Source organism: Lutjanus erythropterus, chromosome 2, assembly GCF_056507025.1.
Source record: "Lutjanus erythropterus isolate fLutEry1 chromosome 2, fLutEry1.hap2, whole genome shotgun sequence".
NCBI classification, from domain to species: domain Eukaryota; kingdom Metazoa; phylum Chordata; class Actinopteri; order Lutjaniformes; family Lutjanidae; genus Lutjanus; species Lutjanus erythropterus.
Genome location: NC_139318.1, coordinates 37,747,036 through 37,764,166, shown reverse-complemented (window position 1 = coordinate 37,764,166; position 17,131 = coordinate 37,747,036). Strand labels below are relative to the sequence as shown.

The window sequence follows — 17,131 nt, the reverse complement described above, 5'->3', positions numbered from 1 at the left end:
CTTTCTACCAAAATAACCCGCCAACCATATTACCGTGCAGAAGGAAGTGTGCATCTACTCATGGACGAGAAAATCTTTTCGAACATTTTTTACAGAAGGAAGATGCGCGCTTCCTTCTGCAAACTTTTTACTTGTTCTCCCTACATTTTAACACAAATATCTGTACTTTCTACTCATTACAATTTCAAAACCGGCCTGTTACTTTAGTTTTAATGAAAAACAAGGTAAAAAAGATATAACAAGACAAGAACAACCTAAAAGACGTGACAAGATGAAGATGACAAAGATGTAATGAGACATAACAAAATGTAATGAAAATGATACATACAATATACATTTATAATAAATGTATAAATGTATAACAAGATGAAAACAACGTATTAAAACATAAGACAAAAACAAGATAAAAGATGTAATAGGACATATGATAAACAGGACGTAAAGACGTAACAAGATTAAACAGACAGAGAGGGGAACTCAACCATAGAGAATTTTTTTGGTTCAGTTAGCTTTGCACAAAAACAGCTGGTAGAAATGTTCTTCAGAAGGCAACTTTTTACACTTTGAGCACTTTGAGCCTGTACTTGTTAATTTTTACTTGTGTAAAGAAGCTGAATCAGCACCTCTGCTTTTACCAGAATCTTTTTTACTCAAGTATCTGTACTAAAAAAAAGACTTTCTTTCTGCAGTAAAATCTACCAGTAATATTTTCTTTCTACTAGAAAGAAAATAGTTCCTACATGAAACTGCTCCCAACAAGGTCTGTGGATTATCTTATTCATGGACAAACTGCACATTTACTGCCACAAGACAACTTCACTGCTGGGAAAGACGCTATTTTCTTTCTGCAGCAGAATTTACCAGGACTACTTTCTTTCTCCAGTAGAATCTACTGGTCATGATTTTTGGAAAGAGACATTACTGTCTAGTTTTTCAAATGTAAATTTTTTTGAGCACCACATGCTGAGTGATTGTTTTTCTGCAATGTTTGAAAAATACAAATTTATTTCTGCAGTAGAATCTATTGCTACTACTTTCTTTCTAATAAAGCGAAAATAGTTCCTACATGAAAACTGCTCACAACAAGGTCTGTGGACTATGTTGAGCACCCAGATAATAATGTCTTGAAAGAGACATTTGTGTTGAATTATTCAATGTTTTTTTTTGCGCTTTGAGCATCACAAGCCAAGCACCATCTAGTTCCATTATATTCAAGAGAAGGCAGAAATCTCCACAGCCGATATCCTCACAATTTGGCAAACTCACACCAAAACGATCTACTTGGACAAAAAGTTCTACACACCAGAGGAAAAAAATACTTATTTTTGATTTTGGGGTGAACTGCCCCTTTAAGTCCTACATCATCGAAGATGCTGAAGCAGCGGACAAGGCGGAGGGGAGCTGCTACATGCCACATGTGATGTCACAGGACTCCCAAAAAAAGACCTTGTCAAAAGACAAATCTGGGCATGGTCCGAAGGGTAATAAAAGTGGCACCATGTTCTCTGTTTTTATGGAAGAACTCAGAAAAACAATCCGCTGAGGGTGCTGTTAAATATTCCATGGCACAGCTCAAAGTCTGGGTGATTCAATATTCTATCACAAAGGGTCACGGAGGACCTCTGCCTTGGAGAGGATTTTGGCTGAGCTGGGCACTTTCCAAGGGCCGGGGCTAAGAGGTCCCATCGGGCTCTGCAGGGTCCCTGGAATACTGCTTAGAGAGGCTGCAATGCCGTCTCTACTAGCACTGACGTCTTTGGAGTAAGAAAACGTGTCTTCCTTTCCCTTTGCCTCTCTTGGCGACACTACAGAACCTTTTTTACTCCATAATTCCTTAAAAGACAACAGTGAATCTCTTTTGTTCAGAGTCTCTCTACTCGATTTCATGTCTTCCGTAGATTTCCCGTTAGCATCTCTCTGCTTTGAGTCTTTACCTGCGCCTTTCTCGGTCTTGCTGACTGCACGAGGAGACGTCCTGTGGTGGTGAGACTCTCCTGCCACCCTTCTTTTAAAGCTCTCTTGCTCACGGCTTGCTCCTCTCCCTTCCGTTTCCCTTCCTTGCGTGTATCGTCTGATCTCAAGATTCCCCCCTTTGCCATTTTTCTTTTCATGATCCAAGCTCTCCCTGCTGGAAGAGTCTTTTAATCTCCTTTGAGGGCCTCGCTCATGCTCCGCGCGCTGCAGAGTCGGAGCCACTTGCCGTCCATCTTGAGGAGACTTCCTAGGGCTCGCGGATCGTGTTTTTGTCTGAGAGGTCCTGTTCCAGCTCGGCGTTTCTGCCTCAGTCTTTTTGGGAGTGTGGTGTTGCTCTTTGGCTTTAGGAAATGTCTCCCCCGTTTTCTTTGGGCTGCTTAGCTCTCTCTTCAAGTCTTTTGTGGGCCTGGTCCTCTTGTAGAAGTTCATACGCTCAGGGGAGGCGGGAGAGAGCCTTTCTTCTATCACCTCCTCGTCTGCCCACTCACCACTCTCCTCCACTGAGCTTAAACCCCTGCCGCTGTGGGGCTTGTAGCCTTGTGGGGATATGGTGCTCCAGCTGCGGGAGTGTTTCAGTTTGCTGGAGGAGGGAGAGGAAACAAAGATGGAAGCCCCAGTGGGATATGGAGAGGACAGGGGTGATGTGTCAGAGAGAAACACCTCTCCGGAATAGCTTGTGGGTGAAATGAGTTTTTGATCATGTTGACCTGGAAAAGAAGCACATACTTTATATGCAGACACACTAATATTAGAAGTTCCACACACAATACTGAAATCAATAAGAGAAGGAAGAGAAAATATATTATACTGAGAGGTTAAACGGATAGTTTGGATTATTTAATGTGAGTTTGTATGAGGTACTTATTGATTGTCAGTGTGTTGCCTACAGTAGATGCTGGTCGATGCCCCCAGTTTGGAGAAGCACCGGTGTTGAAGCTAATCAGTGTACTGCTGTGGACAGGGTCGGCAACAAAACATATTTTATAAGAGGTTCACCTAAAAAAAATCAACATCACCTTAAGCGTATGCTAAATTTAGAACATTTTCACAGCTTTACCTTGCCGTCAGAGATCCTTTTCTGATGGCAAACTGCCTTCATATGAGCCAAATATTGCTCTCTTTACCTTGCAAGAACACAGGAGTTGCTGGTCTACCACTGCCTCGATCTGTTAGTCTGTTTGTGTTATTGTGAGTGAATCCAAACTAATCTTTTAAAACACAGAAGTCACACAATATCACAAACAAACTAAAAGATCGAGGCAGCAGTAGACCAGCAGCTCCAGTTTTGTGCTTGGTAAAATTACTGGTTTCACCCATGGAGTTTGGTTGGTTTGGAGAGAGTGCTGTTTGGCACATATAAAGGCAGTTCTCTATCAGAAAAGGCTGTCTGACAGCAAGTTAGAGCAATGAAAATATTCTAAATATAGTGTAGACTTAAACTCTTATTGATCTTTGGTGGTGGACATTTTTTAAGCAGCTAAAATACCTTGTCTTGCTGACCCTGTCTACAGCAGTACAATACAAAAACTTTGAGGCAAGTGAGTTTTGAGCCCAACTCAAACTCAATTTTAAACTAAACCGATGTATTTTTCTTCTTTCGATATACTTGAATCTCTGAGTTTTATAAACCCCCTATAATTGTATTTAAAAAATTATTGAGTAAAATCATTGACATGAAAGTGAATAAGGGTTAATATTTTAACATTTTCAATTGAAAACATTTCAGCACCAAAATAATAACAGATAAGGTTCTTAGCTCATTCTGACCAATTTTGAAATACAATTTTTTAAAATTTAAAAAAATCAAAGAAGTAAAGAAGTAAAGTAAATTATCTCAGCTAAGGATTAAAGTGCAGCAAAACCTTTTGTTTTAGTTTATTTCAAAACTTAAAGAGTCTCAGTTGGGCTCAAAACCCAAAAATCTATTGCAGTATGTTGCCTTGAAATTTTGAGTTGTCTCAACATTTTTTTGGTTACTGTTGGTAATACACTGACGATATCGATAAGTGCCTCGTAAAACCCAGCATTAAATAATCCGAACTGTCCCTTTAACAGAAGGAAGATATGAGAGAAAGAGAAGAATTACCAAGGTAAAAGAGAAGAGGCCACTAAAAGCAGTGAAGATGTTAGTGTTGGTGCTCAGTGTAGTAGCACACAGTAGAAGAAGCTGTACTACCTGCATCAGGGGCAAGAGAAAAAAAAATACAAAGAGCCAAAAGGAAGAAGATGGTTAGAGATTAAATGAATAAATAAAGACAGTATATTCAAATCAATACGGGGCGGCGTTCCAAAATAGACTCCATCAATTAACAAACGGATGGAGTCATTATCATCGGCTAAACATTAGGTGGTTTTATGGATTCAGTGTGTATTTAACTACTGACAGTGAGCCTCTTTATAATAAAACAGTGAACACATTTGGAAAATAAATCCAATTGGGTTGCTATTTGTAAACATGTAAATGTTTTATTTCAAACATTAATCAAACGGGTCACGGTTAAAACTTAATTATGTTGTAAAATTTAAAGGAATAGTTTTGACATTTTGTTAAATCGGCTTAGCCAAGTGTAAGTCCTGCCTTTTTGCTCTGTATTCTGTACTGTACCGAGAAAACGTGGTACCTTTTCTTTTTATAGATAACTTAAGATGTGGATATATGTCGCTTTTAGAGGTCCCCTAGAAACATCTTTTATCCATCTCCAAAATTTGGTTTTCTTTTCAACACACAGATGTGGTCAGAGGTACCAAGCTTGCTCAACTGTCACCGGAGCACAGAGCGAAAAGGGGTGGGACTTAGGACGAGTCAATTCTCATATCACTGCTCTAAATATAAAGTTATGGCCAGGAGTTGGTTAGATAAGATTAGCATCAAGGCTGGTCAGTCTGTCTCTGCCCTCCAGCACCTATAAAGCTAAAAAAAAAAAAAAAACATGTTGGTCTTGTTTGTTAAATTCATACAAAAAACAAAGTGTGAAGTGAGAAAGTCACTGCTCCTGGCCAAGAAACTGTCAGTGAAACAGCAACTTGTTGTTTTTACACTTTGGTTCTAGTACAGATTTAACAAAGCTGATATAACGGGTGAAACTTTAGAGGTGGTTGTTGGCAGATCTTTGAACAGAGACAGGCTAGCTGCTTCCTACTGCTTTCAGTCTTCATGCTAAGCTAAGCTAATAGGTCATCGGCTCTGGTTTCAAATTTAACAGACAGATATGAGAGAGTATTTTCCAAACTATTCCTTTAAGGCCCTAATGATGAAAACAGTTAAATTATTTCTCAGTGGAAAGACGTGATTATATATCATCTGGAACTGATTAAATCTGAAAGACAGATGATTTGATAATTTGCTCTGTGCTCAAATAACAGTTGAGCAACCCGGCAGAACCTTGGTCAACTTTCTCCTGTCTTCTGCACTTAGGCTTAGCTAGTTATTTATAGATGCCATATGTGCTAGAAAAGAAAAAACAGATTTTAAGGATGGTAAAAAGATGTTGCAGATATGGAAAAGCAACATATAGTCACATCTTAAAGGGATAGTTCACCCAAAAATGAAAATTCAGTCATTATCTACTCAGTCTCATGCCAATTGAAGGTCGGGTTTAGTTTTTAAGTCCAAAAAACAACCAAAAAACAACATAAAATGCTTCCATACTACTCAGCTGGTGTAATGAAGTTTGAAAACTGGGCATCGTTCGCTTATATTGTTTGAGGGATTCTGCGGTACTGTTTTCCTGTTAAAACTCCAGCAGTGTTTTGTGGACTAAAGAACTAAACCTCCGATCAGCATGAGGGTGAGTAGATAATGACTGAATTTTCATTTTTGGGTGAGCTATCCCTTTAAGTCAGCTAATCTTAGTAAAACTCTTGCTAATTACCTAGCTAATGATTGATGTACACTAGCTAGCTAGTCAGCTAGTCTTTTGCTAACATTAGCCTTTAGCTGTAGCTAGCTAAATATTGATGTAGATTAGTGGTGTTTTGCTAACTTAAGATGTAACTATACATTGTTTTTATAGGTTTTGCAGCTACATCTTTTAATCATCTTCAAAATTAGTTTTTTTTTTTCAATAAGACAAGCCTAGCAGATAGCATGTTCAAGTACAGGAGAGGAGAAAGTTTACAGAAGTTGCACCAGGCACCAAGTTTGCTCAACTGTTATTAAAGCACAAAAAGTACCAAAGTTGACGACTATACAATCCTCTGTTGCACCGCAATAGGTTTTAAACTGAGCATTAAGTTTGTGGGCCGGATCAAATGCTAAACTAAAACGTGAGTGGAAAACTTTGGCCTCCATATTGCACACTGAATCTATCACTGAATAAAGTGTGTGTACACAGTACTTACTGCCGTCTTGAGCCAGGCCCGCTCCAGGTCTCAGCAGCAGTACCACTTTGTTTCCTCCCGCCTGGATCAGCTCAATAGCCCGCGTGTGGGAGATGCCGCGTGCCGGCTCCCCGTTAATCTCCACTATCTCATCTCCAACCTGTCAGCGATACCGAAAATGCAATTATTAAACACACCTTCTAAAGCTGAGCATACTCTGCTGTGCGTGCATACACACTTCCACTCAAACATACGGAAGCGATATGCTCATACACTCGCACAGATAATCAAAGCATCTGAATTTCATACCACACACACACACACACACACACACACACACACACACACACACACACACACACACAGTCCTTGTAATACCCTAGAGGTACCATCTATTATTGGAGATGACAAAATAACTCAGGATAAAGCGTGTAAACATGTCAGTCCGTTAAGATCTAATCAGTGTTGACATTCCTCTCCACCCTTGGATAGGCAAAGTCATGCCCAGAGACCACAGTCTGGCAAGTCTAAGATTGATTCCAGCTCGGAGCTTCTTCTCTGCTCCCTTCCTTCTCATCCTAATAATAATAATAATGTGATAAGTTCATCCCCGGGGGCAAATTCTAATTTTGCTGAACCTCTTCCATAGACAGAAAAAGCACAGGGTCAATTACAGAGTGACCTTCCTGCAAATGGTCAGTGTCGCACTTAAGGACACTTTAAGACGGATGGATGCTCGCTGACGTGGACGGACGGACGGTTAGACACTCAAGAATGTACAGAAACTATAAATAACGAACAAGAGCGAAATCTAATCAAATACGAAATGGAACTCTTTCTGTTTGCTGTGCAGAGAGCTTGAATTACTTTGCTAAATCACAACCAAAAAAAAACTGCAAGCACATCGCAGCTGAAAGCGTCTGCAGCATTATACCCTCAACATTGTAACTGGCAGTTGTTGAAACACAATTCATTAGTTTAATCTCTCTGGAGCATTCAGCACAAGGCAACAGAAATTATATTATTCCTGATTCACCTCTCTCCTTCATAAACAAGTAAATGTGCAAAATTAGATTGCAGCATTGTAATGGTCTGTATAATAGCACACCAAACTGTATCTAACAACACTGAGTGGACCCAAATGACCAAGAATGCCTTGACTTTTATTTACTCTAGCAAAAATTTTTTTTCTAGATATTTCTGGTTAGCTGGAGGCCCAGTGGACGGCCGTGTTTGTCGGTCCAAAACTTGGTTCAGAGCAAGACTCCTCAGCATCACTGGCTAAACGCCGGTGACATTTGGTTGGCTATTCACCGTCCAGACAGAATGAATCTTAATGATTTTGGTGACTCCGTGACCTTTCCTGTAGCCCGACCACACTTTCTATTTGCAGAAATTCCGTGAACTTTGCTTAGGTCAGCTCTGCACACAAGATATCTCGTAATCTGATATGTTAATTTCAATGAAATACATCAAGCATGCTCATTAACCCTTTGGGAGAAAGACCTTTGATACTGATGACCCCGTGACCTTTCTGTTAGAACTGTCCTGAGGGCAAACTTTCTTTTTCAGTCGTACCACCGTTAAGATTCTCAGAAAAGCAAAATTAGTAGTATGTTGTTTTCTCCATGCAACACTGAATATTAAAGGTTAAGGTCAACTTTATGGTCACATATAATTATACAGAGGACAATGTACAGTGATTGCCACTTCTGGTGCCTTTATGTGGCCTGCCCTCTGAAGTTCCCTTCCAACAGACGACATGTGACAAACGTGATGAAGAGTTTCTCAACCTTTCCTAACTGAGGGCCCACTTATAACTGCTAGAAACAGTCCCAAATAAATGAGAATTTGCCTTCATGAATCCAAATTTAATGTTTTAATTTCCTCACCACACACTTTGGAGCTTTTACTGGCACAGAGTTGTCTCCCACATAACTTTATTTTCGAAAATCAAACCACTTTATGGCACCGCATGTCTGGATCTGAGGGCACGTTAGCTTGATAACAGTGGCAAAACATGATCGTGATTGCCGTGGTGATATAATCGATTTTTAATTAATACTTTCTAAGCGAAGACTTGTGACAGTGACATCTATCCTCAGCCATTTTACTTTATTTCCTTTAATGCTGGATGTTACAGGGGATTGTGATAAATAAAAGTGCAAATTCCACTGTTCTGATTGTTTTTAAAAGTTGACCTTTTTACTCAGGTTTTTTGCAGATGGTGCTGTGTTCTTTATGACATTTTCTGTAAAATTAGATTAAAAAAATTGCAACATATTGCAATATACTGAACTGCAACCCCTGCACTGTGATTTGTACCGAATCACCAGATTCTTGCAAATATACAACCGCATTGCTAGATGCCACTAGAGTGCTTTAGAAATTTTGAGGTAGCATCATCTGGCCAAAGGGTCGGTTCAAATTTTTTATAGGTCAGTATTTTTTTTAAATAATTTCCATCATTGGTAGTGAAGGCCAAGCAGAGCCAGGGAGGAGAGAGAGGAGATTACATACAGAAAACGGGACCTGGTTTGGAAACGAATCCGGGAGGCTGCGGTAAGGACTCACCAGGTGAACTTCTGCGTGGCCCCTTTACAGATCAGTATCAACAGGTAAAACTTTAAAATCCCTCAGAGTGCTTCCGACTATGGTTTTCTTATTTTATTCCATCAGTATAAATGTAATAATAAAAGGAGCGCTCACGTGGATCCTCCCGTCCAGCTGAGCAGGTCCGTCCTCAGCCAGCCTCAGGATGTACAGCCCCATGTTGTACTCTGTCCCCCCTCGCAGACTAAAGCCAAAGCCCCTGGGTCCCCTCTCTAACTCCACCGTCAGACAGCCCTACACAGCAGAGAGAAAACACTCAGTCACTAATACATGCACACGCAGACAGATTCACACAAACATATACAGTATAATCATAGTCTGAATTATGGATGAGCTCAGGGCTCCGCTGAAAGCTTCGAGAAACAGGAGGAGCTATAAAACATGAAATAAATAATAAGAGCAAAAAAAAAGCCAATGTTGTGTGTTTATTCTATCTTTACGTTACAACTTCTGAACATTTATCTTCCCTAATTAATGCAGTGCTGTTTGGTCTGTTTGTTGTGTGAACCACAGGGAGTTTGTTTCTTGTCTTTTTGCTCTTGATTAATAAATGTATTGTTTGATTTTGAGACAGTGGCCTTATGTTGTTGTTATTTAGCCTCTGGGAATCGTTGATGACACTGTTAACTGTCTATTGCAGTAACAGTAGGATGATTTTTGCAGTAACCCTGAAACTGACCTGCTGCACACTTCCATATATGCACACGCATGTGTCATGTTTTGTAGCAGCGTGCACTGGGAAATAGAGCTCGCTGAAAGCCACTGTGTAATTCAAACCCTGAGTTTAACGCATTCTTAGATTAGATGTATAATAATAACCTTATTTACATAGCATCATCAGAAACATAGATTACAGAGTGCTTTGACAGACAAAGCAAACAAAGGATTCCCTGGAGGCACCATCACAGCACAAAGCCAAAACAGAACCAAGACAATATTAAACTAAAACTGAAGTAAAACTAAGACAAGCAAAAGACACTAAAACACGGTTAAAAATAAACCAAAACAGTAGCAGAGATATGAACATGAAAACAAGACAACAGGTCAATAAGAATAAATAGAAATAAAGGGAAAATAATGCATCACATGTTGTCTCGTCAGTACAAATAAATAAAGGGAATAAAATAACAATGTAACGCCAACATAATGTCAATATAAATAAATACAAATGACAAGAATAAAACAGATTAAAAAGACAACAACACATAAAAGCATGTATATTATATTAAACTCCAGCCCCACCTCCTGCAAAGGATAAGCGGTTAAAGATAACAAATGGATGGACGGATATATTATTTCTTCCCACAGTCATAAAGACCGGAGCTTATGTGCCTATTATGTGAAAACTTGAGCACCCTGGACCTTCAGATAGTTGCTAAGACAACATATAGCTGAAGGAATAAGAGGATTATTTCTTACCTGGTTGGGTCCCGTCACACACAGCGTTCCCTGCTCACCAAGCGGAAGAGTTTTGTGGTCGGACCAGTTGACTCCCTCCCTCTTCTCCTCCACGTCCAGGTTATAACTAAAAACAAACCGCAGATGTGTTTCTTCAGTGAAACACGCTGTAAACAGCACGCTGCAGGCCACAAACACAAGAGGCCATTATGCAAAACTTAGAATCTAATTTAATGCTGGATATTAAATGGGAGAGTGCTGCTTTTCTCACACTTGGATATTTTAATTTGCATGCCGTGTTGTACTATATGTTCTATAGTGTACACAGCGTTATCTTGCACATTTTTATGTTTATTACGCCGGTGTCTAGCCAAGGGCAATTCCCCAAATCCCCAATTGGTTTCAAGAGAATTTGTCAAGGCAGGTAGAAACATCATTGTATTAATATCACAATAACCATGCCATAATGTGATTTATTTTCAATTTTAGAGGAGTTTTTTGTTGCATTTACTATCTACTTGTGTGCATATTCTCCTCAGGCCAAAAGTGGGGATAAGAGCAGTAAGTCAGGAATTGTAAATACAAATTTGGAGAGAGAAAAAAACTTAAAAAGGGCAGCACAATTATTTTTCTCACCATTATCTAACAGGACATGTTTGCAAAGGCACATTTTGATGACATGAGGAATATTTTGTGCTTTTAAGGTGCAAATAGTTCAAAAACTGACTTGCTCCAGTTTGGAGAAGCAGACAGGAGCACCAGCATGGAAGCAAGTGTTTACAGGGTCAGCAGCAACAGACACTTAAAAAAATGTCCACCTAAAAATAAATTTTGTACACTATATTTGGAATATTTTCACTTCTTTATTTTGCTGTCAGACAGCCTCCTCTGACAGGAAGCCGATGTTATATAAGCCAAATATCACTCTGTCTTACTCCAGTCATCTTACCTCACAGAACTCAGGAGTTGTTGGTCTACCACTGCCTCAGTCTGCGAGCTTGTTTATGATGTTGTTTGACTTCGGCGGGGCTGAACTAACCTTTTCAAACGTCGAAGTCACACAATGATGCAAACAGGCTAACAGATCGAGGCAGCAGGAGACCAGCAACTCCTGTGTTCTGTGAAGTAAAACTGCTGATTTTGCCGATGGAGTCTTGTTGAGTGAGGAGGAGTGATATCTGGCTGCGTCCCGTCAGAAGAGGCCGTCTGAACAGCAAGGTCGAGCGGTGAAAATAGTCCGAACAGAGCGTACGCTTTAACTGATATCGATTTTTTTAGGAGGGTCTTTTTTAGGTGCTGACTCTGTCCACAGCGGTACTTTGTTTCGCTTCCTACTGAAAAATCCAAACTATCCTTTTAATTAACTTCTACAGGGTACTGACACAGGCACAGTTATGCACCAGGTAAGAAATTAGTGTAGTTAGAGTTAAAATCTACTAGTATGCACAGATGTTTGGACAGTTTTAAATGTTTCTTTCTGCTGGTTATGCTTTTCTTTTTTGTTGTGTTGAGTGGATCCTTACCGTTCATCCTGCAGTGCTGACCTCTGCCCCACGGCTCTGTGCTGCAGAGCTGGACTCTGTTTAGCTGAACTGGCTCCAGACGGAGGGCCCTTGTATTCTAAAACACATTTTGATGTTATAGCACTTAGTGCAAAAATGATCATTCAGTAGAAGGAATCCTGCGTGTTTTATATTCATTTTAAACTTAAATGGTTCATCTGTCTATTCTCTTTAATAAAATTAAAAAAAAAACATTGCAACTTGCAAGCCTGCAAAATTATAAGCATTATCAGTAACACTTAATGATAACTATCATTAATAAGTGGCAAATTGATATTTAATAATTGTTATTTCACTGTTAACAAACAATTAAATGATAATTATTATTGACTAATTATTAGTAATGCTATAACTGACATTTTTCAAGATGTTTTGTTATGTGCGCAACAATATAATTTACTAAAGTAATCAGGATGTAATTTTATTTCATATTAAACAAACTAACGATAAAGTAATATAAATTATAGCATTACAAATACTTAACAAACATTATATATAATAGTTCCCTTGTTTGTTAACAGTAAAGTAACAATTAAACTACAAGGAGATTTTAAGCGGTTATGAAACAGTCTCAGTTTAATACTGATGTCTCTAAATGACCTACATAAGCAAATGAGATCAGCTGTTTCTCTATAGTTATTCATGACGGCTGCCAGCGGGTCAGATTGTCTGTGAAATCAGATGAAATCAGTCTGTGTTTTCGTTTTCCCAGACAAGGTTACAGTGAGTTGCACGTTAGCAAGTTAGAAGGAATCGAGAGGAGATTTTTATTTACGTAATTTTATTTTTGATGTTATATTTTGTGGATATGAACCTCCAAAATCAACACAATATGAAAGTTCCTTATAAATCTTAATTCAATTAACTACTAATATACTATTTATTAAGGATGGCTATTATAAAGTCTTATCACATGACATTATCATTTTCAATCATTAAATCCTTTCAGAGAAACAGGGATCACCCTTTTCAATTTTGGAATACCTTAAGTTAGGACTAAATTTTTAATACTGACACTAAAATATCCATATCTTCTTATTATATGTGCGGTTGATTGCTTTGAAAAACTTACCCCTCTGCAGATAATGAAGAGTGAGAATCATATGGGACAAAAGGGATCATAAGACCAACACACGACTATAATAAATGCAGATGCATTCGCTCACCGTCCTCAGGAACCACAGTGAGGGTGACAACATTGCCGGCGTCTTTGATAAGCTGAACAATGTCATTGTGAGAGAGCTCGATGATGGAGCGTCCGTTGACCGCCGAGATACGATCTCCGACGTGCAGCAGGCCGCAGCGGTCGGTGGGGCTGCCTTCAATGATTCGGCCAATTTTGTGCGGGATGACTGGAATCACAGATAAGAAGAGAGAAGAGACATTAAGACCCAGATGGAGTGACCGTTATGAAAACCTTGAAATATATCTAGAAAGCCAACATAATGGTCGACTCTGTAGTTCAGAAAAACTGCTGTGTTCGCTAAAATCTGCTCAGCGTGTTGAATTTTTGATGAAGACTGAGAGTATCAGCTTCAAAGGAGACAAACACAACACTCATTGCATATAACTGTTTCTTCTTTGCCTCTTTGAAGTGAGTTATATCATTAAATATACTTTTTATGTGGCTGTCCAATCAATGTTGATGGTACATGTAGTCAATTGAAGCAATAAAGTGTGTCCAGTTTGCGCTCTGTTGAACAAGAAAGCCGAGCTCTTCTGCTGCAAAATCTGGTGTTCTTCCTGCATCCAGTGACATCACTGTGATGTCACTGGATGCAGGAAGAACTACAGGCTATTTCAGCTCAGATTTGAAGTCCTCAGCTCAGGGGAAGTCAGGGTGCTTGCGCTGTAAAAAAGAAAAAGTTGGCAACGGACTGGATTTTTTAGTTTTGAGCCCAACTGCTCATCTCATCTCAACTACTGATCTTTTGTTGAGATGATTTGGAAACTCAGAACATTGTATTTTAAAAAATATTGAGTAAATTAATTAAGATGAAAGTAAACATTAAAATTTTAATATCTTCAGTTTAAAATATTTGATATTTCAGGCACTAAAAGAAAGACATATCAGGTTTGCTCACTGTGACCAATTTTTATTTTTTTTTTAAGCTTCTAAAACTCAAGGATTCAAATTTATCTAAAGAAGAAAAGTATTTTATCTCAACAGAAGATTATAGGTCAGCAAACACTTTTTAAAGTTAATTTCAAAACCTAAGAGCTTGTGTTGCACTAAAACCTCAAAAATCTATTGCAAAACATTCCCTTGAACTTTTAAGTTGTGTCAACTATTTTTTTTTTTTTTACAGCGTGTCAGATCAGAATTATTGTCACATAATGCCATGTTTTGGGCAACAAAGTAACAACGTCAGAAACTCGAGCACTGCCGGCATGGCTTTATGAGCAGGAGAACTTAATTTTCTTGGTCAACATTAAGAAGAAATTATTGCTCCAACTGACTGGAAACTCACATGAAAAGTGCTGAATTTAAATACACAGCAGTTCACAGAAATCCCTGAGTCACAGGTCTTTAGTGACAGTTTTCACATCTACATCCAGCTGTTTATACACAACTGCTACAAACTATAATGTCTTAAATTTTGCAATGACATCTGAAAACCAGTGATCAATACTGTAAGTGTTTCTCTTATTGCCTTTGTCATTATTGTCATTTTCTTAATCCTTTTATGAAAATCACGTCATTATGGACTCCATTTTGTACTTTTATTTTACCAAACGGGTGTTCTGGTGAAGGTTGGGATGGGACACTTGTCAGAAAAAAATAGCAAAAATATTAAAATATTTTAAAAACTGCACTGGAGAATGATTTGGGATTGGACGTATAAAAGAATCAGTGGGAAAAACACTTGTACATAAAGCATCAATAGACGGTACATTAGGCAGGTCCTAGAGGAATTCAAAGTACTAGACTGTCTTCATTATTCCAAAGTAAAACTTTTCAGCAAATATGTTCTGGCTCTGTCCTAAATCATCTAACTACCGGAAATTTATTTTTCCATTTCTTCTAAATCTATCAGATGTTTTTAGGCAGGTGATAAAATCTAATCCCTTAATTGCCATATTCAGTGTCTCAGGAGAGGATCGTCCTCTTGAGGGAGCTAATCACACAGTTTGAGGCTTTATAATGTCATTAGCACGCACGCTAGTTCTCCTAAACTGGAAAAACCCACAGCACAGAGATTATTTTATGGTTGAGAGATGTCATACAGCACTTCAAACTGGAGAAGCTCAGGTTTATAGTCTGTGGCACTGCTGATATATTTGAGAAAATGCAGGGTTCCTTCTTGGTCTATACTTCAATAGTCGTGATCGTCGTTTGTTTTTGGACACACTGCATCAATTTATGTTCTCATACTGAATTCTTCAGCATCTTTAGCCCCTCATTTCTTGTGGATTTTTGTTTGCTTTTGTTTCTGATCCTGTCAATCACGTTCAGTTTTTGTCCTCTTGCTCTGTTTATTCACCACCAAGATGTTTTTGCATTGTACTTATCTGTAAAACTAAAGACACGAAACATTTTATATAAAAAATTGAACATTAAATCAAAAAATAAAAAATAAAATACAGTGCTAAGCTTGAAATGCCAATGAAAATCTAAGTGACGGAGAATTCGAGGGACTGGAGTCTCACCTCCATACGGCGGTTTACTCTTGGAGGTGAGGATGACGAAGCCGAAGCCTTCGGTTTCTTTGCGGTGGAGTGTGATGTCAAAGGACTCGTGGTCCAGGGCGCTGGGCATCGGTATGCGAGGTAGCTTGGGAGAACCGTTCACCAGCACCGGAGTCATTTCCTGAGCCTCCTCATCTGTCGCCTCTGAAACAGAAACATACAGATGTTAATGTGTTTGTCTTCGGGGTGAAGAGAGTCACAGTGGGTTTTATTTATGTGGATGTTGAAGGTGGTTGCTAATGGCTACCAGTGACTGTGCTGGTGACTCTTTTCTTTGGTCAGTTATACTGGTTGTCTATTTTTAACCATCAAAACTGCTGCTGTTTCTTGCAAAATTTAAGTTGCATCACTTCCTGAGTGTCAGAGGGTTTTTCTCAGGAAAGTCCTGTGAGACGCTGAAACATGTTTTCATGCTCGAGATGAGTGTTTTTTTGATGAGTGTTAGACACACCAGAGAGAAAACCAAAATCTAAACACATCTGTATGGATATCTGGGCATAAGTCTTCTTCTGTAACACATGTTAAATGTTTATTTTTATTGACTTATGCCTAAATAAACGTGACAAATAACTACATTACTCATTAAATATTTGTTAACAAAAAAATTGTTGTTTTTTTAAAGGAATTTTTTGGAGGAGGTGTAGAATCTGCGTCTGTATAGAGCACTGAGAAATGAGTGTGTACAAAGTTCTGATATGGTAAATTAAAATTTAATTCATATCATTTTGTTTAGTTGATTGTTGCAATAATACTGTATGTTTGTGACAAAATCTCCCTGGAATCTGAAGGAACTACAGCTGTCATTTCCATGTACAACCCTGTTGTATGATGATAATAAAATACTTTGATAATTCAAAAATTCATTGCTAAAAGACAATTCATGGTCTTTTTAGCACGATTTGATTACGGAAGGAAAGCAGAAGCACTTTAAGTTGAATGGAAAAGCAAATTTTATACAAACAAAGGATTCTGTACACATCAGATTTATTATTTAATAAAAGACTTTTTTCAAGTTGTCACTTTCTTTTTTAATATTGTAAAAAATATCATATCATGGACATTATGGTACATTGAGTTTTTCTGTCATTACATTCCTATGCAAAATACAGACAGATTTACCTGCCGATGATAGGCTTAATGTAATGCAACGGCCATTTATCTCTGTGAAAAATTGCAGGTTTAAGTAGATGCAAATAAAACATTTAAATATTGTCAGTTGTTGTTCTGATCACTCCTCACCTCTGTAGATGACCTTCCTGCGTACGGTCAACATAACCTGACCATTACGTGCAGCGTTGGTCATCAGGTCCAGCACCTGCTTGTGCGAGCGACCTTTCACCATCACGCCGTCGATGCCGATCAGCTCGTCTCCCGCCCTCAGACGACCGTCCTTCTCCGCAGCTCCGCTGGGCACAATGGCCCCGATGTAGACCTGGGGAAAGACATTCTGAGGGGGGGTTAGTATGATGGAGAACTGAAGAGCAAGGAAATCTGATCATTTTCCACATCAAGCACTTTTCTCATGGTATATCTTTTCATTAATAGAGATTAAAATACTTCACATATGCAGATAA

General features: G+C 38.7%; 1 protein-coding gene across 1 annotated transcript in view; it reads right to left on the bottom strand.

Annotated features, from left to right (window-relative positions):
• Window positions 1-851: 851 nt before the first annotated feature.
• magi3b (membrane associated guanylate kinase, WW and PDZ domain containing 3b) overlaps window positions 852-17,131 on the bottom strand; it is a 258,901-nt gene continuing 242,621 nt past the window's right edge. Inside the window, exons 14-21 of the mRNA XM_084738936.1 lie at window positions 16,797-17,004; window positions 15,519-15,701; window positions 13,034-13,219; window positions 11,829-11,925; window positions 10,327-10,432; window positions 9,004-9,141; window positions 6,316-6,454; window positions 852-2,681 (exon numbers count right to left, since the gene is read on the bottom strand). Coding sequence (XP_084595062.1) covers window positions 1,600-2,681; window positions 6,316-6,454; window positions 9,004-9,141; window positions 10,327-10,432; window positions 11,829-11,925; window positions 13,034-13,219; window positions 15,519-15,701; window positions 16,797-17,004 — 2,139 coding nt within the window. The 3' untranslated portion in view covers window positions 852-1,599. The remainder of the gene's footprint in view (window positions 2,682-6,315; window positions 6,455-9,003; window positions 9,142-10,326; window positions 10,433-11,828; window positions 11,926-13,033; window positions 13,220-15,518; window positions 15,702-16,796; window positions 17,005-17,131) is intronic.